Here is a 25,091-nt window from a genome sequence, read left to right on the forward strand (position 1 = left end):
GTGTGCTATTACTTACTAATTCGTTAATCAGAGTTACTTGTTAGTTAATTGTAGTTACTAGATTGTTAATATTGTGTTACTCATTTGTTCCTGTGTAGTTATTCATTAACGAAGGATCCGTATTTTAAAGTGTTACCAATGCTCCTAAATAGAATTCTTTATAGTTTAATATTGAGCTATGACCACTGAATGACTTAAGGTAAGGTCACGTGACTTGACGTTTACAAGATATTCTTGATGTTGTTCCTGGTTCAAATTAGCCAATTTGGTGATTGCATGAGAAATGATTTCAGTGATGGTTTCAGCCAGGTGTACTGTGTTTTTCAACATATCCTCTCTGATGATTATTCATGGTTTTGTATGATTATGATCAGTTCATTCATATTTAGCGCGGTGTCAACACAACAGTTCTGAATGGCGTAGCCTACTACAATTAACATACTTTAAAAACACTGTAGTGGCAGCCAGTATCTGCCAAGAGGCTGAGTAGAGGGAGTAAAAGATGACGCAATTACGTGTTTCCACTGCAAATCCAAGTGGTTTATTGTAATATTGAAGAGAAAAGCAGCACGTTGAACGATGACGGCAAAATAAGAATAAATGCAATGAAATGAAAAGGAAACGAAAACGGCCAAACGAAAGTGAGCGTCTCAGCTACTCACCCCCTTCCTCCATGCTATCCACATGCAAACTAACTAGCAGATTATATGCATGCACCTATACCAAATGAAGTAACAAACTGGAAGTGAAAAAATTCTAAATAAAAGACATCAAACCGTACCTGGCACCTACAAACAAAAAATGTAAAAGTTTTGTGTGTGTGTGTGTGTATGTGCTTAAAATCGCTTTTCCCCACAATGGATCATTTCGACTTCTTTTCTTAAAATAATAGCGCCTCTCACGTTATAAGTTCTATTCTATTCTATTCTATTCTATTCTATTCTATTCTATTCTATTCTATTCTATTCTATTCTATTCTATTCTATTCTATTCTATTCTATAATTAAAAATACAAGGAAATTGGTGTCATTATGCCAAGATTAATAAACATTATAGATCTATCTAAACAACTAAAGTTTTCCAGCAAACTTTATATTAAAGAAAGAGACTGAAGGAGATAAATAATAAAAATAATAATCATACTTGGAAAGATGAAAAAAATTGTAATATGGAAAATATAAACAAAATGAAGAAAACAATTTAACAGGTTTCTAAGTGCCGGAGGAGAAGGCAGATAATGAACAGATAGAGCAATAAACACAGAAAGCAATACCTGGATTATACGTGGCCTTGCAGGCTGCTGTCCAGTGATGTTTATTATTTAGCAGGCAGGTTAGTAGGCCTGCAGCTGCAGATTAGATTGCATTGCGTGCCGTGCAATAACATAGTGAAGACAGCCATGGGCCTGTGTGGTTTTGCACACTTCCCTCAATGCGGAGAGGAAGCACAGACAGGAAGCCATTAGTCAACTTGCTGCTCTGTGATTCGCATGTCAATATTTTGCCCAATTATAGACTAATGCAGAGCGACTTGCATGAGCTGATAATGGGAAATGTTGTCATTGGACAATACAATTGGTGGCAATACAAATCTTTACTTTGTTCCTTATTTTGTTTTAACTCTTTTCTTAAACTGTTTTAATTCTTTTGTATCATGATCCCTTCTTATAAATATACATTGGCAGAGATTAGTTTTGAACTGCAGGTGGCTAAACCTGCCCAGAGGTGCTGCAAAATGTAAGCTTTACAAAGAAAAGAGAGAGAGAGAGAGAGAGAGAGAGAGAGAGAGAATGAAAAGGAGTAAATGAAAAGGAGAGAGGGGAACATAATGGCAACGTAAAACCAAGGTCTCTCACTATAGCTCTATGTCAAAAATATAGGCGGTAATATATAGGCCATTTCAATAAAAGCTGTCTCTATATTTGAACATGGTCAAGTCTTTCCTGCCTTTGTTCGCTATCAAATGTGCGCATTTGCCCACTCAAGTCGGTTACGACGACAAACTGCAGTCAGGTTGAGACCCCGATGAGATGGTTTCTGACAGTTTGTGCAGAAATTCTTTGGTTATGCAAACCGATTGTTGCAGCAGCTGTCCGTGAGGCTGGTCTCAGATGATCTTGGAGGTGAAGATGCTGGATGTGGAGGTCCTGGGCTGGTGTGGTTACACGTGGTCTGCGGTCGTGAGGCCGGTTGGATGTGATGCCAAATTCTCTGAAACGCCTTTGGAGACGGCTTATGGTAGAGAAATGAACATTCAATTCACGGGCAACATCTCTGGTGAACATTCCTGCAGTCAGCATGCCAATTGCACGCTCCCTCAAAACTTGCGACATCTGTGTCATTGTGCCGTGTGATAAATCTGCACATTTTAGAGTGGCCTTTTATTGTGGCCAGCCTAAGGCACACCTGTGCATTAATCATGCTGTCTAATCAGCATCTTGATATGCCCCACCTGTGAGGTGGATGGATTATCTCCGCAAAGGAGAAGTGCTCGCTTACACAGATCTAGACAGATTTGTGAACAATATTTGAGAGAAATAGGCCTTTTGTGTACATAGAAAAAGTCTAAGATCTTTGAGCTCAGCTCATGAAAAATGGGGACGAAAAAAGTGTTGCGTTTATAATTTTGTTCAGTGTACCTTAACTAAATATCTATTTTTTTGTGTTGCGCTGTCAGCAAAATGCAATAACTTTCAGTTGTTTTGTGGTTTAATTACAGGATTAACTAGCATGATGCATAATTCATGGTCTTAATGGCTCATAATTCATAAGTCACCTCTAAAGTTTTTCTTACAATTTAACATGGGCAACCACAGCAGAAATTAAACATAATACTTGGAAACCAAAACATAGTTAGGAACTTTTGTCTTGTTATCTTTACATAGACATGGATTCATATATTTAAAGCATGAAATTAAATTAAATTAAATTTCCCCATATCTATTTTGCAAATGCAAGTTAAAGATCTTACTGTAAATTAGTCATCCATAAATTAGTTTTCATTCACTCTCCTGAACTCTCCCTTCGTTCTGTTGGTTGGTCAAATAGATAGCAATGCCAAGAGACATATTTAATGTATGTCAAGAGGCATAAAAAAGGAAACAATTTGTACAACTGAAGAACAGGTGATGTAGTTGTTCCATACAATAGTAATTGCTTTCTCTGTCATTCTCCTAACGTTGTGTTTAGAAGTACTGAAAGGTAGGCACCCTCCACTTCTTCACAAGTGTAAATGCATGCGGGAAGAGTAATCCACTTTGACTTCCTGCAGATCTGACTCTGTCCCGTCTCTTTCTTTAACAACAAGACATTTATCAACCACAGCATGCTGTTCAGTATTCCCATGAAGAGAAGACAGACAGCTTGCATTATTCTCTTCATTCTTTTTCCAGACTGAAAAACATTTGCTTTTGCTATAGATGAATATCTGTGAACTTTGCAAGACTATCATAAATTGTGCTATTTTGAGTGTAAGCAAAACACTGTCCACAGAAGTGAACCCATGGAAAATGTAAAAGACTATGTATTTCTTCACCTTCTTGACCCATCGTTTAGCCATCTTCCATCAGCCAAGTTTGGAGTATGGGTTGGCTTAACCGTTTCCCACAAACAGAGTGAGTCAAAGGACCCTGGTTTCTGTGGCAACCTTCAGACATCCTTTGCTAACTTTTCAGCTTTGGCACCAAGTTAGACTTTCAGTAATGCATTATTGAGTGAGGGTATATTTACACGACAACGATGTACTGAAAATGGAAAAGAATTTCCTTTGCATGTTTCATGTACAGATGACAACGTAGTCAAAATGATTCCCATTAACACGGATCCGTGAAAACGACAAAAAATGCTGTAGAAACGTACTAAACAAATCTAGCATTTTATAACTTTCTAAATGTGCACCGTATACATATATATATATATATATATATATATATATATATATATATATATGCCCTTAAAATACTGTTGAACATGCAGACCCTAAAAAACTAATAGTCATTTATGAGGGTTACACAAAAAGGAACATTGTGTCAGATCTATCAAGAGCACCATCTAGGTGACCTTGGCAGAATGAGAGTCTTTAAAGATCCATTTAATTGATGTCTTCAGTCTGAAGTTCACTTCAACTCATAAAACCTGTGACCTTAGCTTTAATTATAGACTTGAAGTTTTACTCCCCTCTGTAATAAAACCACTTCATGTAACTTGGATGGTCCCATAAAACACTATCCATCTCATCCCATTCATTTAATGCACATCGCATGAAAAAAAGACCTTCAAACCAGAAATTTGTGTGCTGTACTTGTCTGCCTTTTGCAGAATTAAATCGAATCAAACATTGCTTTAAATTCAAAGCCTCAGATTCAGTGTCTGCCCTGAATAAAGCCATTTTAAATCAACTTCTTTTAAATTACTTCAAAGAAGTCAAACTAATAAACTTATTGAAATATTGAATTCAAAAATTCATGCATAGGCAGCAACCTTTGATCGAGCTACAATCAATGCTCACACAAAACAAAAAATATAAAAAGAACAAAATAAGCTTTAACTTGCTTTTGGTAAAGTTAAAGAGTTACACAAGGCTTAACCCAAAAAATAAAATAAAATATCCCACTCCTGAAATTTTTGAGAGACATTTTAAAACAAAGGCTGCAACAGAAAGGCAGCATACGGAGGTAGGAAGGCAACAAGGCACATTCGAATCCAAAGAACGTGTCACACCCAGTCTCCTGAGATACCTTCATCTGATACATTTTTGAAGGCAGCATAGATGTATCCTTCGCTGCCTTTAATATCCCACAATCCAGTGCGTTCCATTCCGTGACAGTTAAAAAACAAACATGGCATCTGAAAATTGCGGTTGGTGGTCAGTGTTTGTCTAAATGTAATTTTTGACAACTTTTGAAAATGGGTTTCAAAGCGCAAGTTTTTTCGAAAAGACACAAATCAACACAATATAACATTTTGTCATCATTAACAATTAAAGGTTCCTTACAACAGATTCAATGATACAGTATATTTTTTCGATGTCTTTGTGTTCAAAGCTTTGGACATTTTCTTAAAGGAAGTAAAAAAGGGACTTTATATCAGAGGAGTACATTCTAAAATTGGGATTACAGTGAAAGTTTCTGGCTTCATGAAAATTTTACCCAGAAGACAAAGTAATAATACTGTATTATCAAGATTAACATCCTTAGAATGAAATTGGGACAAAAAATAAATTATGTAATTTGTGGCTCGAGTGCACTGTAGTAAAAGAATGCGTGTGTGCGCAGGCTTGTAGTCTTTCTTTACAAAGTGAAATCGCTAACTTGTCTGGCATGCATAATACCGTGTGAATGGGGCTCGATTTGATAACGTTGTCATCTGTACAAACAAAACTACTTTTTCCGTTTTTAGCACATTGTTGTCATGTGAATGAATCACATAAAGTATTCCCATGTTTCCATGGCTGCTCAGTCCTGTATCTATATGTGAGACTTTCCGCCTGTTTATTATTTCTTTAGCCAGACCAGCCAGAGGTCCCCTACAGGGCTGCCTGAGTCTCCATATTAACTGAGCGCTTTGGCTTTCTCATTACTTATGCATAGGCCTATACTTTCCTCCTCATTTCTCCTTACCTCTAGGGCACTTGACCCTTTGGGCTGGAACTTCATAAGTGATGCAAGGCCCCACAAATTGAACTGCATGGTTCTTAATTGCTCCCCTTGCTGACCTGCTAGTGGAACACCAAGGACGTTTTCACACCAGACCCTCCATGTTAGATGCTTTTCATCCTGCCTTCAATTGTTAAGCACAAGACTTGTTTTATTCAGTGATACTTGACATAGGCACATGCTACATATATTCAGCATTAAATGGTCTTACAACATCGTGGTTGTGCTAAAAGATATGGATTGCATGCATTACATTTTGCCTAGTTAACTGGGTTTTTTTTTATCATTATTGTTGCCAAGCAGCACATAATTGAAATATATACACAGCAAATTAACAAATGCAAACATCATTTTTTAATGGCTGAATGCCTCATTGTTATGTGTGCATTCAAAATCAGTTGCAGTTAATTTCATGGAAGCTTACCCAGATGCAGTGTGTGAAAAAAGCTGAATGTCAAAGCAATGTGCAACATTGCATTGATTTAATTAATCTATTTCATGGTTTTAAAATGAAATTTTCAGATACATTTATATTACTAATATGTATTTGCATGTGTTAAATGCACTTGCTCTTGAGTTTAATTTCTTGATATAAATGTTGGCACATTTTAGATATGTTTAGTGACATGCTAAAACACTACTTACTTCTAATGCATATTACTGAAGATCTTTACTATAAAATTTTCATGAACAAAATGTAAACAGACAACAACATTTATGAGCTTACCCTTGTAATCTCATTTGTGCCAAATGAATTGATCTGTAAGTGGATTTTGGACGTTTCCATTTCCAAAAAAAAAAAAAAAAAAAAAAAAAAAGATTTCTGTCATTCTTACTGTTGTTAGCTTTAAATTAGCACCACCAAATTGAGGTTTCACTTTGTACTGTGTTAATGGCACCTGTGGGATCTGCTCAGATGTGCACACATGCATATTTAGAGCTGTCAGCGTCACTTTCCATCATCTGCAGGCCCTGTTTACACCTGTTGTTAACATCCATCTTGAGTGGTCACAACTGGTCAGGCAAGACAGGTTGTTGTTAACACACATGCGTCGCAAATGCGTCTTCTGTGAGTCTTGTCAAGTGGAAGGTCTCTAATATTATGACTGCTGCACTACATCAGTTTGTTGCTGCGTGTTGATGAAGAATTGCATTTGAAACATTGGTGGATCTTTTCTCTGATGTTTATATTCGTTCTGTCAGTCTTTGTATTAGTGGTGGAGATTTTTCCTCTTTCTGCAAGTTACATAGTTTCACCAGTAGGTGACAATTTTATAAGGCCGTCAATGAATCAATAATTCAACAAATCCATTAAAAACAGTGATTCCTTCAGGAATAAATCAAGTGACTGTCTTTATAAGTGAGTCACTAAATAATTCACTAAAATATTTCATATGGCGTTTTTGTTTAGGGAGATTTGCAGCTGCACTCAAGATGGTCTAGACATCCATGGTAATCTCCCTATATCCACCCAACCAGTTGTACATGCTGGGTCTCATTTAACCCAGTTACATAAGCAGCCCCTGTCCTCCTTTTACTAGAATCCTGAGTGTCAAATTTAGTTCCTGTGTTTATGAATTACTAATATGTGCCCTGCAGGCGTTCTTCTTCCATCTATAGCCAGCCATGAACATGAAATAGAAGTGAGAGACTGAAAAAACGAGAAGAACAAAGAGCCGCTGAATCACCACAAACATTATTGATGGGATTAGTTTTTTACATGTCTTGTTTTTTGACTGGTTGAAGTTGCATTTACAGAATTTTGCAGTGGAACCGCTCTGAGTGGCTGCACATACTAAAACGGCTTTCATTTTGCTCAGGGCTAAGTGTTTTAGTCAGCAGATGTGTTAGGTGTTGAGGTGTCATGTTGAGAAGTGAGCTGTGTATTCATTCTCACGAGAATCTCGTCTGAGTGCATCATGTATCATATTTCACACCACATATGTTGGACTCAGTAAGCTCTTGCATTTCTTGCCTGTTTATTAAAACTGACTGAATATATTTTGTCTTTAAATATATATATATATATTTTAATCTCAGGAATAACACACAACTGGATTCCTTTTCTTTCAGCTGTCTAAGCTTAACTTTAATCACATCTAAGATGTTGAGTTCGTACCATTGAGCTACACATTTCTCATAAATACTTTTTGATGTTGTAGGAGTTGTGTTCTCTGTGGCCTTGAACTCTTCCTCATCTGCGTTACCTTCCTGTCACAAATGCTCCCTTTGAAATAGATTTTCTTCATGTAAAGAGCGGCAAGCACTCTTCTCGCTGCAGGTCATTTCTTTTAATGATAAAAACTTGAACAAAATGATTTGTAATATTGAACTTCTTATTATCATTATTATCACCGGTATTATTATTATTAATATTGTGCAAAAGTAAATACAAAATAAATACAAATCATATTTATACATTCGACTCATTAATTATTGAAAATCTTCTTGGAAATATTAATATTGAACATAAACCAGACAAAATATGCTAAATTATGTACATAGGCTGCTTGGGAAAATATTTTAGAAGCTTTTTATTTTATCTTTATTCTAGCCGATTATTATTTCTATCTACAGTCAATTATATGGTTAGTTGCATTTTATTATTTGCATTTAGTTTTCTCTGTGACCCTTTTTTTAGGTTGCAACCCACCAGAACTTTTTTGATAATTTATGTCTCATATAAAAAAAAAAATGTTGATGATAAAAAACAAACAAAAACAGTTCACAAATAAAGAAAAAGCTATTCTTTAGAGCATAACCAACCTCTTTCACTTCTATAGCCATTCATTTAGTGCATAAAAGCACTGCACTTAAGAAATTATCTTAACTATCGCCTTCCACACTTTATTATAGCACAGGTTATTTGTCTTTTTTAAAACAAAAATGTCTATACAATCTATCACTGCCCAATAGCACACCATATGTGCTATGCATTTGCTGTTCATTATTTGAATGAGGATTTATGTGAAACTAAATAGAATTATGCGCTGATAGCCTAACTCCTAACATAATAAGTGCAGTAAACCTGTGAGGTGGTGAGGTACATCCCTGCCTCTCTGCCTTGGATTAGATTAGAGTCTATTGGTTGCAGAATGTGTTGCTACAAGTTATTAAGGCGCATCCGATTTCCTGGGCCCTCAAGTCTGCACTTAGCCATCACGACAGAGAGGAGAAAAAATATGCTTTTACAATAAACATTTTACAAGAGAGAGGTTCTTGTTTGAATCTTAATGGGACTTATGCACACTCTTCTGTGTGTGGTGGAGGGGAAAAATTTAGCACATTCCAGAACTAGGAGTGAGGAAATACGTGCAGCTGAAAAACAGTCTCGGTTTCTCTTTTATTTAAATAACAGCAAATTCGCTTGTCTGGTTGAATTGAATTGTCTTTGGAGACCTTGAAGGCTGACAGGCAAGCTTGTGTAACAAGTTGTAGAGCAATTTGTGTTGCTTGGTTTGAGTTCTCAGTGGTGCGATTACTCCTTCTGACAGGTCCAAATAAAGACAGATTGAATAAACACTTTGGAACGGCATCACATGACCTGAACCATCCAATCAGCTATCAGCAGCGTGAATGTGCCTGTAAAACATATATAAGTGATATGCACATTCAGAACTTTACTCCTTTGGAAAGTTTTGTTGGTTTGAATAAAACCAATAAGCAGTATCTTTTCAAAATGGCCCACTTAGCATGAAGTGCTGTAAAATTGCATTTGAGATCTGACATTTGAGTGGCACAATAGGCAAATTGCCATTTTATATTACAGCTGGACAAAAGTGTTTCGCACAGATTGAAATGCAGAATTGTGGCTCTGACCAAATTGGCGTGGAGTTTGATGTGTGACCGTCCTCCTTTTCTTGTCACACGCATCAACCCCCAGCGCCCTTCCTCTTATGCCTCAGTACATCCGTTGACATCTTGCTTTATGCTGTTTTTCCATCAACAGCCGAGAATCTCCTCTGTCAATATCATTCCTTTTAACCCCGCCTGCGCAATATCTGAGCATCTAAATCAATTGTCAGATCATTTGATAAGAATGTAATCAGATCTCTCAGAATCGGGCTTAAAAAGACAATGCCCTTGAAGAGAAAGTAATTGGAGAGGAATGTCTGGCAGTAGTATGATTGATGTGGGTATTGTGCTTTTGTTGATAACTAGCAGATTGAAGATTGGATAACAGTCACTGTTGACACTTCTCTTTCACTGAGGCGACCCACTTTCCATACAACAGAATACAGCAGTTTAGAAGTTTTGCTGTAACTTTTCAAGTTAAAATTAGCACAACTTTTATTTTACCTAGGTTTGTTTAATAGAAAAACTGAGGTCAGAGTCAGGTGTCTTCTAAGTAGATCTTAACAAAAATGGATTTTGAGGAAACAAAAAGACTTCTGGGCAAGTAGCGTAGCGTTAGTTCTGGCACGTCAAGCTCGCATCAGCTGATCCACATCTACCTAGGAATACGATGCCTATCACAGCATCCATATATAAGGTCCATTAGTATTACCAGCGGCTTATCTAACACACGTTGCTCTGGAGCTATTTACCCTCCTCCATCCCCAACTCCTCCCCTCGTCCAGTCAGGATTTGGCTTTCTGATTTCCCTTCGAATCGAACTAATTTCATGAAATATGTTGTATATTAAAACATTGAACTTCAATGATATCTGCTTTTCTCTTTACCATAAGGGTTATAATCTCTCTGGACAGAGGTGAATGTCTTACAATCTAGCTAATAGCAAATATTCCAGCCCGATCTCACATCTTTTTATCATTCGTATGAATTCGTACGAATTGGTCGTGAGATAGCGTTGAATATTCTCAAATATTAAGTGGAAAAAAATATCAAGCAAGATAATTTGATGGGAATTCTGAAGAATTTAACAGTTCAGGTTCCTTACGGTTCCATTAATGATTTTCTTGTGCTTCAAAGCAATACTTTGAAATATGCAATTCTGTCCAATTATAAGATCATTTCAATAATAAATATTTAAATAAAGGCGTCACAAATGCAATTCAATAGCTGTAACAATGTGTATAGTAATCTTTTACTATACACGTTGTCTTATAAACAACCTGTCATTATCAATACTGTGTTTGATTCACTAAAAGTTTGTTAGGGAATTGAACTACAGTGGTTGAGCTTTATGTCTTTGAATCACTAAACAGAATCAGCTGATAGTTATTCATTTTGGAGATGAACAAACTTGTTTGCGCTGTACTGAATGTTTTCATTTCACTGAAACAAACCGGATTACGAGTCATTTGTTCGGGAAATAGACTACACGGGCTGCGCTTTATGTTTTTGATATACTACAAAAACCCTGCTATAAGAGTCCTGTGGACTAAAACAATTAACAATGGAAAATGTTTTCACCTCTTTGAATTATACTATTCTAAACAATGACTGCAATGTTTGTTTCCTGAACTGTACATTATATGTAATCCATACATGTATGGATTTATCACAAGAATAACATGCAATGTTTATTCACCTGATTCACACAGAATCTGTATACTACACATAATGCATAAACAAATCATAATTCAGCTATCTTCCGATTGGCAGTGGTGCCTCAGGGGTCTTTTGGAACACAGTTATAGACCTCATAAATAAAATTCAGTCATGCAAAATGTTTTTCTGTATGACACCCTGGAAGATATTTCGCAGTACCTTAGTCACAGCCCTACAGGGTTTCTCTAATTAAATTTTCTCTCTAATGAACAAGCTGACGCACTGTATGTGTTTTTTTATTTTTTTTTTTAACAAAGAGCCAAATTTTTTAAACCAACAGAAGATAGAAAATATACTTATTTTTATTTTATTTATTTATCAGAATTAGGTATGGAATCTTTTTGTTGGCACCTCAAATTTATGCGTTTTCAAGATTCAAAATGGCAAAAAATCGAGTTGTCTAGGAGTCTTAATCACTTTGAAAAGAGCTGTAAATTGGCTTCAGGAATATTGAAAATCAGTATGCTGACATTATTACTGTCACATTTTGGGTTATGTTTCTGTGTCTTGTCATGTGATTCCCTGTTTGTCATGTGATCCTGCCATGTGTCTTGTCATTGGTTAATCGTCTGATCATTGTTCACAGGTGTTCCTTGTCTTGTAATTAGTCTGTGTATTTAAGCCCTCATGTTTGCCCTGTGTCTTTGTCGAGTATTGAATGTTTCATGTTGATGGTTTTGTTTTGAGTTTCCAGTTTCATGCCTTTGTTTTATGTTTGATCATGTTTTGGAATTAAAGTTGCACTTGGGTGCTCAACAAACTTGCCATCAGTGGAAATCATTATAATTGCAAAAGATAAGACATAACTGTTGATAGCAGGCACAAAGAATAAAGCAGGCATAATGTTTTCAGGGGGTTTGCCATGCAACCATAATATTTAGTAATACATAAAATTTAGTTTTAAAGTTTGAGTTTGACAGTGATGGGTATGAATATTTCAATGCATTCATTGCGACCGTCACTTGACAAGTGAACGAAAGACTCGGAAGGTAAAGTAATTATTTATGTTCCCTGAAAATGATCTTTGGCTGCATTATAATGATTTCTCAATTCAGAATATGATCAAGATTGTGTTGGTGAATGTGTTTGGGGAATTTGGCTTTTGAAAGTATAACATTTAAAGCCACTTAAATGAACAAAATGACTCGAATACAGATTCATTCATTTTGAATTAAAATTATCCAAACTTCCCATCACTAATGTAGTTTGAGAAAGGACTTTGTAGGGACTTATTAGGTCAGGGATGATTAATTTAATATCTGTGAGTGCTGTTGTGTGCATGTTTTTGTGGAGTAGATTTTCTAATCCTCTTGAGTTGAAAATGGCAGCATCTGACCCATTAACCGTAGTCAACCTAATTTTAGTTTTCTCAGGCAATAGTGCAAGCGTCCTTCTTTCTGTCCGGAGGGACCGCAATAACCAAAAGGAGCGAAAAGGGCCAATGAAACAGTTTTTGCTGGTCCTTTGGGCTTGACTGAGATTAGAGGAATTAGAATATTCCTAATGTTGGCCAGTAATCCCATAGTGCCTTTTGGGAAATCAATACTGTTACAAAAAAGACCAGGGTCTCAAATCAGGTCTCCCTTGGCAGCAGTGGGAAATCTCCTTTGACGGATGTCTTTATGGTAATTGCACAGCCTTTCGAACCTTGTTTCAAGACACCAAGACACTACTTGTTCTGGTAACTTCATATGTTTGTGTTCTGACTTTCTTTAAAGAAGGACTGGGGGAAAAGGGGACAAAAAGTTCTATTGTAACTAACAATTAGGAAGCAATAAAAACATCTCTCCCTTGTCAATTTGTGTAATTAGTGCTTTCACCCACTGTGATTTTCATGCCTAGTGTTTCTCAACACATTGTTCATCGGCATGATGGATGCATTATGGATATGGCATGATGGATGTATCTTGCCTACTCATTTCCCTCATGTCACAGGGTTAACAGCTTTTTCTAGAGATTTTTCTCTAGATAACATGTGCTTCCTGCTCTGGAGATAAAGCATGCAAAGTATCTTAGTTCAACAGCATTTGGTCTCATCTTATCCTTATATTTCCTCTGAATCAACCAGTTTCTTTAGTTCAACCTCAGCTTGCCAAACAATGTTTGGCCAGCAGAGTTATATGCAAACCATTAAATTATATGTAATTATATCAAATATACCACATCCAAAGAAACACTATACTTAGCAGTGTACAATAACATCAATTTAAATCTATAATTTATGAAATTAGATTCGTTTAAATACAACATCAGAATACAAATCAATATTCTTTATTCCACATACATGTATTTTTTTTCTTTTACTTTGAACTGTTTACAATCTAAATGATTCAACAACAAAATGAGAAACTACCACAACAAAGTTGAATTTCTTACTAGGGAAAAAAAGGAAAGGAAAAAAAAAAAATAATAATGGTAGCTTGACTTGAAATGGAGACATTTTGTATTTTGTACCAGATAAGGGGTTAAAGTCATGGAAATGCACAAGAGCACAACTAAAAATGGCATGTGTTAATTAATGTATATACTTACATCAAAATCAAAGAAAAAAAATCATGAATTTAAATCATTTGAAAATCTTCACCTTGTATTATTGAGTTTGAACGTAACGGCTTTTGTTAATAAATAATCTCTCTTCTTTTTTTCCAGATTATAAACAAATATAATATTCTTCATATCAGGAGAATAACTTGGGGTAGACAAACGGCATACACGTTCCTCTGAGTAACATTTCACACCCGCAAAAGCCCTTTGTCCTCCATCCTCAAACAGTTTGAGTAGCGAGACGATGGCTTGGTCATACAGCAGTTCCTTTGAATCATGGGAAATGTGAATTTTGGCGATAATTGCATTTTGTGAACAATGCAATAAAGGAAAGTGTTTATACATGTTAACATACACATACATAACTGAGCATTACGTACATATATGCAGGATAATGAGGGAGAGAACAGATTCCCGATCATCTGTTGGTCGCAGTGAGAAAGCATGTGCGAGCCTCAGCAAATAAGAGTAATACTTGAATTTTACAAATTGGTTCTGTACACAATTTGTGTTGGAGTGTTGGTGAACATCCCCTCTTACCAAGAGGGTTTCATACAAATTGAAAATAGTTTATTATTGACACATATTATTCCCTTTGCGTATCCAGTGAAGTCCAAGCTGAACCAAAGCCTGGATTGAATCTTAGGGACTATTGAGTTGCCTGGCATCGATCTGATCAATTCCCGTTCCAGGTACTATTTGTCAAACCACGATCTGTGTAAATTCTGACTGGTATATTTAAACATTTTAAATCATTTTCATGTTAAAGCGCCGTGGCCCAGCACCCTGGTCCGCCTCCTCAGTGGAGGTCCCATTGGACTTTGAGCGTGGCACGTACTCAATATCAATGTTGTTTTTATGTTTGCCTTTTCCTCGACTCCACACAAACAGGAGCAGGAAGCAGAAGAGAACCACTCCTAGGAATGTGAAACAGCCCATGGCTGTAGAAACTAAGATAGTCTTTAGATCAAGGCCAAAGGTCACATTAGGGAGGTTGGTACCGTTGGCAGTGGCATTGCTTGTATCCGTGTAATGCTGGGTCCTGTTGGCATACAGCGAGCCCAGACTTTTCACTGCCAGTGATACCATAAGAGTGTCATTGCCCGCTGTGTTAGAGGCCACGCACATATACACACCATCATCCTGAACCTCCGCCGCCTTGATATCCAGCGAGCCGTTGTTGAGGACCGTCACCCTGCCGTGGCTCCTGTTGGTCAGGTGTCTCCGGCGTGGGGTGACCCAGAAAATAGTGGGCAGCGGGGCCCCCTCTGCGTTGCAGTGTAAACGGGCCGACTGTCCCTCCTCCACTGACACCATCTGAGTCCGATTTTCACGGATCTTCGGCTTGGTGCAGGTCACGTAGTAGGACAGCAGGGTCTCTTTGAACTCCTTGAAGGGGCGTCCATGGATGCCCTCCGGAGTGCTGCACTCAGGCTGGATGTCACCGAAAGAAATGGAATGACGCCTTTGCTGCAACCACATGAGACGACAGTCGCACACCAGAGGGTTGTTGTTGATCAACAGCACCTGTAGAGCCTCAGGAGCATGAAATACACCCCTCTCCAAGGTATCAAGCCGGTTGTGGGAGACATTTAGCAAGCGTAGCCAGCGTATACCCTGGAAAGCATAGGGTTCAATGGACACCAGTTGAGATCCGGCCAACCTCAGCTCACGCAATCGGACCAAGTCCTGAAGCAGTCCACCTTCCACTGTTCGGATACGACTGTAGGAGAGGTTAAGGTGCGTGAGGTATGGCAAGTGGCGAAGAGCCTGGTAGGGGAAAACGGACAAGTTGGTGTTGGTAACGGACAGCGTGGTGAGGTTTAGGCCATGCAGAGAATTAGCGGGGAACAAATCCAGCGATGGCCAGTTGTCGATCTCTAGGTGTCTGAGGTGAAATAGCTTCTTGAAGGAGTAGGGGTGGAGAGTGCTGATACTGAGGTAGCGCATATGTAGGCTCACCAGGTTGTGTAGGTGGGACAGGGCATCTGTGGGCACCACCGTCAAGTTACAGCGCTCCAGCGTCAGGCTCTCCAGTGACAACAGTCCACTGAAGGCCCGATGGGAGATGTAAACCAGCTCATTGTCTCCAACTTCCAATGACCTGAGGTTGCGCAGGTCCTGGAACATATAGTCCACTAGAATGACAACTTTGTTGTCACTGATATCCAGGTTTGTCAGGTTGGAGAGGCCAGAGAAGACGCCTAGAGAGAGGAGCTTGATGCGGTTGCTCTTTAAGCTCAGTGAATGGAGGCTGTAGAGCGAGTTAAAAGCTCCGGGCTCAACGTAGGCAATGATGTTTCCACTCAGATCCAGCTCTTCTATGTGTGGATAGGCAGCAAAGTCATCGGGGTTGACGGCCTGAACGCGATTCTTGCTAAGATCAAGGATTCGTGTTTCGATTGGGACTCCATCAGGGATGGCGTTGTAGCGCTTGCGGTGACAGATGACAGAGCGGCTCTGGGCGGAGCACTCGCAGCGGGAGGGGCAGGCCAGGGTGGAGCCCACGAACACGGCCACCAGGGCCAGCCCCAGCAAAGGCTGCCAGCAAGACACGGCTGTGTGCAGCATGATTCTATTTAAACAGTCCACCATACTGTCATGGCTCTGAAAAAAAGAGAAAGATGAAATGTTAGTAAATGAACAAAGATGTCTTGACATATTATATTACATAGAAGCCAAAATAAAAGGTTACTTAACCAATACTGGTTAGTATTCTGTAACATTAAATACACAACATGGATTCATCAAGAACAGCGGACTTGATATGAATTTGTTTGTTCCGCACATAGAGAACAAACTGAAGATTGGTGTATCCATCCAAAAATAAAAGAAAACTGCCTCAGTTCTTGCTTGTGGGATTGTTTGTGCATGGATTGATTCTTTATTGTGTGCACATGAATTCACAGCCCTATGGGTGTCCTGCTGTTTTTCTTTCTCAGTCTGTTCAGTACTTTTGAAGATTTATACTTTCTCAACATCACATTTCTTTGTGGTTTTGCAGTTTGTATTATTCATTAAATGCTAAATTATAAACATTCATAGAGCACTACTTAGAGAACAAAGACCATAGACTACACAAATAACTTGTTGACTTAAATAAAAAGCCTTGAACATAAAAAGTGTGGTTTGATTTTTCCTGACACAATTTCCCTCATAACTTTAAACAAATATACATAATGATTTTTAGAGCACCCACACATACAGTATACAAACGTAAGACAAACCAGGATTAAAGTGGTTTCTAGACTCTGTTATGTACGTTTATTTTGGCTAAAGAGAAGCCTACTGCATCTGATGCTAAACGCAATAACCAGATGACAATAAAACATGTGCAGCTTCTTGTTTGTGAAAAACACCTGTGCTGTTTCTTGTAAACTTGTAGCCTTGATGTCTCTTACCTGTGACCGTCTTTTGTCATAAATTATTCCCAGACCTTCATAAAGGCCTTGATTTTAAAGGTAACATTGTTTTTTATTAAAATTGATGTACCTTCTATTGAACTTCAAAATGTAATGACTTGCAGTTCCTTGAAACAACTTTATTTCTCGGCTGACATTTTATTTTTTAACCTTTCCTCTCCATCTACATGGCTCTATTGTGGTAACAACCACCTCTTGGACAAAATCAAACCCTACCCTCAAATATTTCTCATTGAATGTCCTGTTTGAACTGAAAATACGTCATATTAATAAAATGCGTTGCGAATGACATTTCATGTTGACTTTAGAAGCCCTGGCAGTCTGATTACTATTGTTTGGGGATGTTTTTTTTTTGGCTCAGCATACTCAGCATTGTGTGAAATATCTCACTGCCAGTCAAGTCACAGTGGTGTCTGCATGTGTGCATCAGCGAAAACAAGATGCATGTGGAGACACTTTCATAAATGTCCTGCAGCGTGACTAAGTGTGCATGTGTTTGTTTGATTGTTTATGTAAATATCACATTTGAATGTGAGATGGTTGTTTGTACGTTGTTGCAGTCATAGTAACTTCTGAATTTACAATAAATTGTAGCATGCGCATGCCAAAGTTTGACCTCTAGAGGGCAGGTTTGCATAATGTGGTGATTCAGTAACACAAACAAGGACATAAGTAATAATAGATTCAATAAAAAAAAAATGCCATTCATTATAATGGTGTTCATTTGTAAATTTAGACAATATTTAAATGAACTATAATGTAATTTGAACATTTTATCAGAGCTAGATCCTAATTTTTCCTGGCTATTTGTAGCTTGCACTGTAAATTCTACACAGGAAATTGCAATACAATAAATGAAATGACAATATATCATCTAAATTAAGTAACATTACAAGACAAAACTCACTGCATCCTTCAGTGAACAGTACAAATGAGTATGTGTCAGGAATGCGTAATGAACTAGATAGTTTAATAACCTAAACACACATTACAATTTTTTTTGAGTGTTCCTAAGCATTTGGCAAAGTAAAAAAAAAAACAATGTGATATTTGAGTAGAAAATGTAAAAGATTTTATCTGCAAAGCTCAAAGATGAGTAGTGTGTAAGTGTGTGGGTGTGTGTTAGTGAAGCAGACGGATTGTGAAACAGGTTGTGAAAAGTGCATAGACACAGCGCCTCATCTGGTGTGTCATGGGCACACTAAATTTAAACAGAGAGAAAGAGGTGCAGAAACCCCACAGGCACAAAACACAGCCTGGTCTAGTTGTATAACATGTATATGCACTCTCATTATACGACATGAAATGCCACGCATCCACAGAGAGCAAATCACATTTGAAATCACCAGCCGCAACCTTAATGTATGGTCTCCTCTTGCACGTAACAGGTTAATTGGGTGCGGGTAGTGGTGGTGACAGGAGATGTATACATGGGTCTAAGTATTGCCAATTTTTTCCTTCTACTCTGAGAATGATCAGTGAAACAACACAAAAAAAAAAACAGAAAAAAAAAACAAAAAAAAAAACATTACACAACTGTTCAGACAGTCTCTGTTTTGCTCGACCAAAATATATGCTAATCATCACAAAAAAGTATTTGGTGTCCTGTTTATTTCTGGCTTTATTTGCATTGCCAATTATGCCCTGAAACTAAACAGAATAGGAATAAATGAGACTTAGCATGATAAAACAAGAACACTTTCCCCCTCATAGTACGCTGTTTAGATTCCCACAATGAGCAATTTGAAGCATCAAGCTTGTGTTGACATAGAGAGCATAGTCTCCTATGGAGCAGGTGCTCACAGAGAAGAAACACAAACATGACATCAGTGTTTGTATCAAGAGTCTTATTAGGTGACAAAATTTCACTTACATGCACATACACATACACACAGATACTGACAGAGCCATGTATATAAACACATATTTACAAATCCAAAGCCTCTTCACAACTTTATATTTAATGAAACTTTGTACCTATGTTAATCTTTCACTGCTCTTATTGGTTATTTGCCCCAAGCTGTGCAATTAAGAAAATGTAGTTGCTTCTTTGTTAGCTATTCAATACCATATTGATTTAGGAGAGTTATTTTTGGAATTAATTGGACTTTTGTCAAATCCATAAAATAAATTTGTACATGATTCATGCCTAATGACATTAACACATTTTCAGATCTCAGGTGGTTTGGATCTGCTAATTACAGCATTCCAAACAGTGATTTGTTCCTTGTTTTGTAATGCTATAAATCTAATGCTTTATTTAATGATACAACTTTTCATTGGGTATGGACTTTATCCATTGGGTATAGATTAGACTGTGGAAAATTCGCAGTATCCCTGCAGGATTGAAGCCTAAACTGGTTTGCTGGTCTTAGCTATTTTAAGATAGGTTTCCAGCCTGTCCAAGCTGTTCAGCTGGTCTAACTGTTCTCTCAGCCTGAAATGTGCTAAAAACCCCTCTTAAACAAACCATCAGATAAGCCAGGCCAGGCTTGGAGACCAGGCTAGACCAGCAAACCAACTTGGGCAATTTTATGATTAGAGGAGAGGTTGAAAAGTAATTTTGATGAAAGATTATTTCGAAAAAATGTTTTGGCTTTGGTAAAAAAAGATTACTCGCTCACACTAAGATCAGGAACGTGTATAAAGACAGTAAACAAGGCCAGGTATGACATTCAGTGCAAACTAAATATGGTCAATGAAAAACCTAACATGACCATATCATAAATAACATGTTATTTTCACTACATCATGATGTATTTTACTTGCCAATCATTTCATTCACTTCTATATATTACTGCCTGTAAAAGAGATAGGGAGAGAAAGATACCATTTAAATGCCTGGGACATGTATTTTGTCCTGACTGGGCTGTGATCGGCTTAAAGTGTGTGAATGGTCCTCCCTGGCTCTGTCAACCAGACTAGAACTGAGTCTAATACCCTTACATGGGCTCTCCAGCATTTTCCGGTCTTTTGCCCTGGCAGTTTTAGGCTTTAGATAACAAACTGGACTCCTGTGCAATCAAGCAACAAATGTCATTTCAAGCCAGGATGTGCTATATCTCCACTCAGAGACTCTCTTGGTCCTTCTGATGTGGACCACCTAATGTGATGACCACACCCTGCAAAGGCTCTGTGGAAGCTGGAGATATATTTAGTTAATTTCACAATTAATAAGAAAAGACCATTATAGTTATACTATCTCTCCAAACAGCCAGCAACTGAATAAGGTAAAGGGATTATGGGATGAAAAATAGTGTAAGCTCTGGAATAATTACACAAAATTAAATATAATCATGCGGACAGAATGATGTGAGAAACGGTTGCATGCATGGTCACTCCCATATTAGCATGTGAATTGAGACATGTCTCAGTTTGCATTTAAATTAAGCTCAATCAACAGCATTTGCAGAATAATGTTTATTGCCATTAAAATAGTGTCCATTTGTCTCTCATTATCTTTCTTACTTAACTTCTGAGAGAAAGTTAAAAAACAGAACAAAAATCTGTAAAATCTGTAAAAATAAAACAAATCTGGGTTACAGTGAGGTACTTATTGTGGAAATGAATGGGGCCAATCTGCAAACGTTAAAATGGTTTCAATGGCCTAGCTCAAAGATACTACAAATACATTGCAAGTTAATATGATTATTGTATGAAAAATATTTTCAATATTTAAAAAAAATATTTTCAATATTTTCTGTGTAAAGTTATATATAATTTAACAATTTTGTTTTAATGGTTACACCATAAACCATAATGCTTTTATAGCTTAATGGGGTTATCATTTAAGCTATAAAAACTGGCAAATACATTTTCATTTGACTGCCTCCAGATCAAGACATCAAAAGCAAATAAAACCCATTATAATCACTGATGCTGTCTACACTGGATACAGTACGCGGTTTCAGTTTTTGACACACTTCACATTCTTGAGTCTGTCGACAACAGGACAAATGGAAGAATGAAAGAACGTTCGCTTTGACGTGTCCAGATTAATCAGTCTGAAACAAGTGGATGGTTTATTTTAATGGCATCCCAGATCAGATTATAAATTTGTTTGGAGGATTTTCTTTTATAGACAAGGCTAAGTGTAATGGAGAGTTCGCAAAGAAACTTTGTAGAAAGATGAATCAGAAAACTGTATAGGATCTGACAGCAGCTGCATCCCAAACCGGAAGTAAATTAATTCATAAGGCTTTGTCTGCAAATTATGTTTTTTTTCCCACATATATGTTTGTTCGTTTTTTGTGCAAATAACTTTATTAATATAATGAACAAGGAACAAAATTAAAATAATAATAAAAATCCATGTCATGACCCCTTTAAATTAAGTTTTAAAGTAAAATTATGCAAGGTTTTTAATAAAATAACAAGCTTCAGATTTGTTTAAATCCACCAAAAAGTGGCCGCATTAACTTCCATTGAAAGTACTTTATTTTTTTTTTCTCTCCAGAAAATATAGGAACAAAATTCAAAATAATTTTTTTTGTGGTATAATCAACATAATACCATAAAAGGTGTTGACTGTAATTAACTTATTGAATCCTGAATATTCTTTATATATTCCATATTACTTTTTACACAGTGGTTCGCTAAGACTCCGCTAAAGGAACTCATGATTTCTGTGGCTAATCCAGACCCTTATATTATCCTGTTTTTTTCCCCCAGTTATATTAACACATACACACACCTGCCTCAGTTGGAAGTGAATCTTTAGAGAAACAACCACCTCTCACAAACAGCTGTGTTAGAAGTACATCCTAAAAATAGCAGTTGTTTTTCTGCACTTTTAGTGTTTTTCAAAACACATCATGTTGAAACAAAGACAAGATTTCCATCCTTGTGAGTGTAGCTGGTTTGTTATATGCTCACTCTAATAATTGCAATGCTATGTGAACACGTATGAATTTCACAGAATCGGGTTAATATATTCCAGTAAATATAATGAACATTGGCATGGACGTCTTTGTTTACCAGCCCTGTCCCAGCAGTAAGTTTACATCAGTCCAATTGTTAAAATTATTAAATCCTTTCTTCATTTCAATGAGTCTTATATTTTCTAACAATGCTGAAGAAAAGATGTAATTAACTCTTAAGAGGAAAGGTGAACATCTAACCCTTAATGTTTTAGTGGGCTTGTGTGATATCATCACAGCTAATGGTAATAAGAAGTCAAAGAAGAATCCCTCAAGAGTTTCTCCCAGCTCATCTTTAAGGATAACTCCACAGACCTTTATCAAAATGTCATCTTCTGGGCTGAGAAAGAATACAGCTGGTTTGCAGTATAAGGATATCATGATGTCACATCTATTAGCCACTTTAACAGTGTTGTCGTTGGTTCAATAATGTTAACATTTAAGAAGCTCACCAGCAGGCTGTTAAACACCACATGCAGTGGTTCATGGAAGTGGACAGGAAACCCCAGTGGCCCCTTGACGAAAAAAAAAAAAAAATCCATTTCTCCAACTATTGATTCTGAATTACAAAGTGACTTTCTATACATAATCCAATCACAAGCACCTCTGCACATAAATTGAAAATACCAATACTAAGCCCACTGACTCCTAAATACATAACTATTTAATCCAGTGTAACTGACATGGCAAAGGGTATGTCCTTTAATTCAAGACATCCTAAGCAAAACAATAAATTTAACTGGATTGCACTTTAGTAAAAGCTGGATGCTTGAATAGGTGGTGAAATCAGGCCTGGCTCCACGAGGGGGCAAAGCGGGGCATTGCCCCCTCAGATCTGATTTGTGACCCTCAGAATCAATTTGTCCCCTCCACCCCCGAAACGCGATTGATTTGAACCCTTTGACGCATACGATCACACCAGTGTGATTCCAATGTTCAGTGCGTCACCGCTAAATTCAAACGTGCTTTTGCGCTTTGGCTGGTGCTGAACCTGAGACGGACATGCTCAGTGCTTTTCATATATCACAACTATTCAGTGTCTTCAACCACATAATGTTTATTTTAGGTTACAGACATTAATGTCAATGGAAGCTGCAATAATAATCTTTTCAGTTAGGCTATGATTTGTTGAAGTGTTTTGTTCATATCAGATACACATTGTGTAGAAAACTATGAAGTTTACTCTATTCTTCTCCTAAGTTCACCGGACACTTTAAAGTATTTTAGGAGAAATGGATGAATTTACGTGATGCAGATCAACTAACATGATTATCATAAAGGTGTTTAAATGACAAAACTTTTTCCACAAAATGACTTCCACATATTAGACAATCGGGATATATCATAGTTCATGATATAGTTAACAAGTTTGGGAATATTTTGAATAAAAAAGGAATAACAAAATAAAAGTGAAACCTCTGCCATACAGTGTGGCTACATGATGCGTCACCATGGAATTAATATGTTCTAAAAAAGTGTTCTAAAATAACGAAAGCCTTAAACTCACACTGGGGGCTCAGCTAGAATATCGACTCCCAACCACCCCTCCCCCTAGCCCCACCATACTATTTTTACTGTATTTTCTTTTCTTCAAATAAATGCAGCCATGGTGAGAATATGATTCTTTCAAAAACATAAAAAAAATAAAAATCTTACAGACCCCAAACTTTTGATCTGCATTGTACAAAAAAATATAATGAAAAGCATAAGCACAATAAAAACCTCAATACAGTTATTTTAAAAACATTGATTCATTTCTTAATGGGACAGAACTGATGGGATAGTAAATTGTATAATTTTTGATGACTCTGCTTTTGAAAAACTGTGTCTGACCAGGAGCTTGATTTATTTATCTGTTTTGAGAGGTGAATTTCATGCTGGGTAACAAAAAGCCCTGAAGAGCAATTTACAGTTTTTCAGCACCCCATGTAAGAGGCTGCAATTGCTGCGTCAGCACAACCGCCCGCCCCCGCTGAGGAAGTGAGGTGGGATCAACATCTCTGACTGAGAGAATCAAAGGCAGGATCTGAAAACCCCACAAATTATGCAGCGGCCAACCATACGCTTCACACTGAGCTTATCAGGAGGAATGGGTCTGCGTTAATTAGTGATAAAGCAATAGACGGAGAGAGATGCTTCTCTTGTTCCTTTCACCGATAACCCTCTGTTAGGAGTGAAACTCAACTGCTATCTATCATGCTCTTTCTCTCTGTGCTATCAAGTTCAGCAAGGCCAGCAAAAAACGCTTAATGTGAATGTTAATGTTTTTTATTAAGTGAAATTAGTTTAACTTGTTTTAAGCATATAGGTACGTTTTAAAGAAATAGTAATTGTTGTCTTTATTTATTTACATTCACTGTTCCAAACCCATGTGCAGTTATTTTTAGTGAGAGGCTGCCAAGATCAAGTCTACCATGCATTCGTGACCACAATTCAAAAAACGTTTGGCTACAATGCCTTTTTGGCGTCAGTGATGTCAACACGACAATTCATTTTTATTAAATAAATATTTTTATTCCATGAGTCATTGTAAGACTTTGAGGACACTGTCCAGACTAGGGCCATCAAAAATGTGCTTGTTGAGCTCTAAAGGTTAAAGAAACAGAGTGCCCTTAAATACAATTACAACTCAGTCAGATATATTTGAATTGAAAACAGCAAAAAGTAAAGAAGCCAATGTAAAACAAAAGATGCTATGAACAGAATTTGCTTCAGTATAGAGCTACAAATCTGCAACCTAAATCTAGATGAAGAACTAATTCAACTTTTATGTGGGCTCTAACATACATATTTAATTTCAAGTGGGGAGATTATTGAACTTACATTTATGCTCATGGCAGATTTTTCTTTCAAAAGGCGTATTTCTTTACAGTATAACTACTCTTTGTATAAAAGGAATGGCTGAGACTCTAACACCGTGTCCTAACTACACGCGACGCCGCGACTCGCGATATAAAGCCCCGTTCACACTACAAGCGACGCGATACCATTCGTTCAATGGGGAGCGGGCGATTTCCGGCGACCGGATGGGGCGTGTCT

At 37.2% G+C, this 25,091-nt stretch overlaps 1 protein-coding gene across 1 annotated transcript in view; it reads right to left on the bottom strand.

Annotated features, from left to right (window-relative positions):
- Window positions 1-13,421: 13,421 nt before the first annotated feature.
- Window positions 13,422-25,091, bottom strand: part of lingo2 (leucine rich repeat and Ig domain containing 2) — a 303,604-nt gene continuing 291,934 nt past the window's right edge. Inside the window, exon 5 of the mRNA XM_081382888.1 lies at window positions 13,422-16,318. Within this exon, the coding sequence (XP_081239014.1) occupies window positions 14,459-16,306 (1,848 nt within the window). The 5' untranslated portion in view covers window positions 16,307-16,318 and the 3' untranslated portion in view covers window positions 13,422-14,458. The remainder of the gene's footprint in view (window positions 16,319-25,091) is intronic.

The sequence above is a fragment of the Scardinius erythrophthalmus genome (assembly GCF_964197995.2).
Source record: "Scardinius erythrophthalmus genome assembly, chromosome: 13".
Classification (NCBI taxonomy): domain Eukaryota; kingdom Metazoa; phylum Chordata; class Actinopteri; order Cypriniformes; family Leuciscidae; genus Scardinius; species Scardinius erythrophthalmus.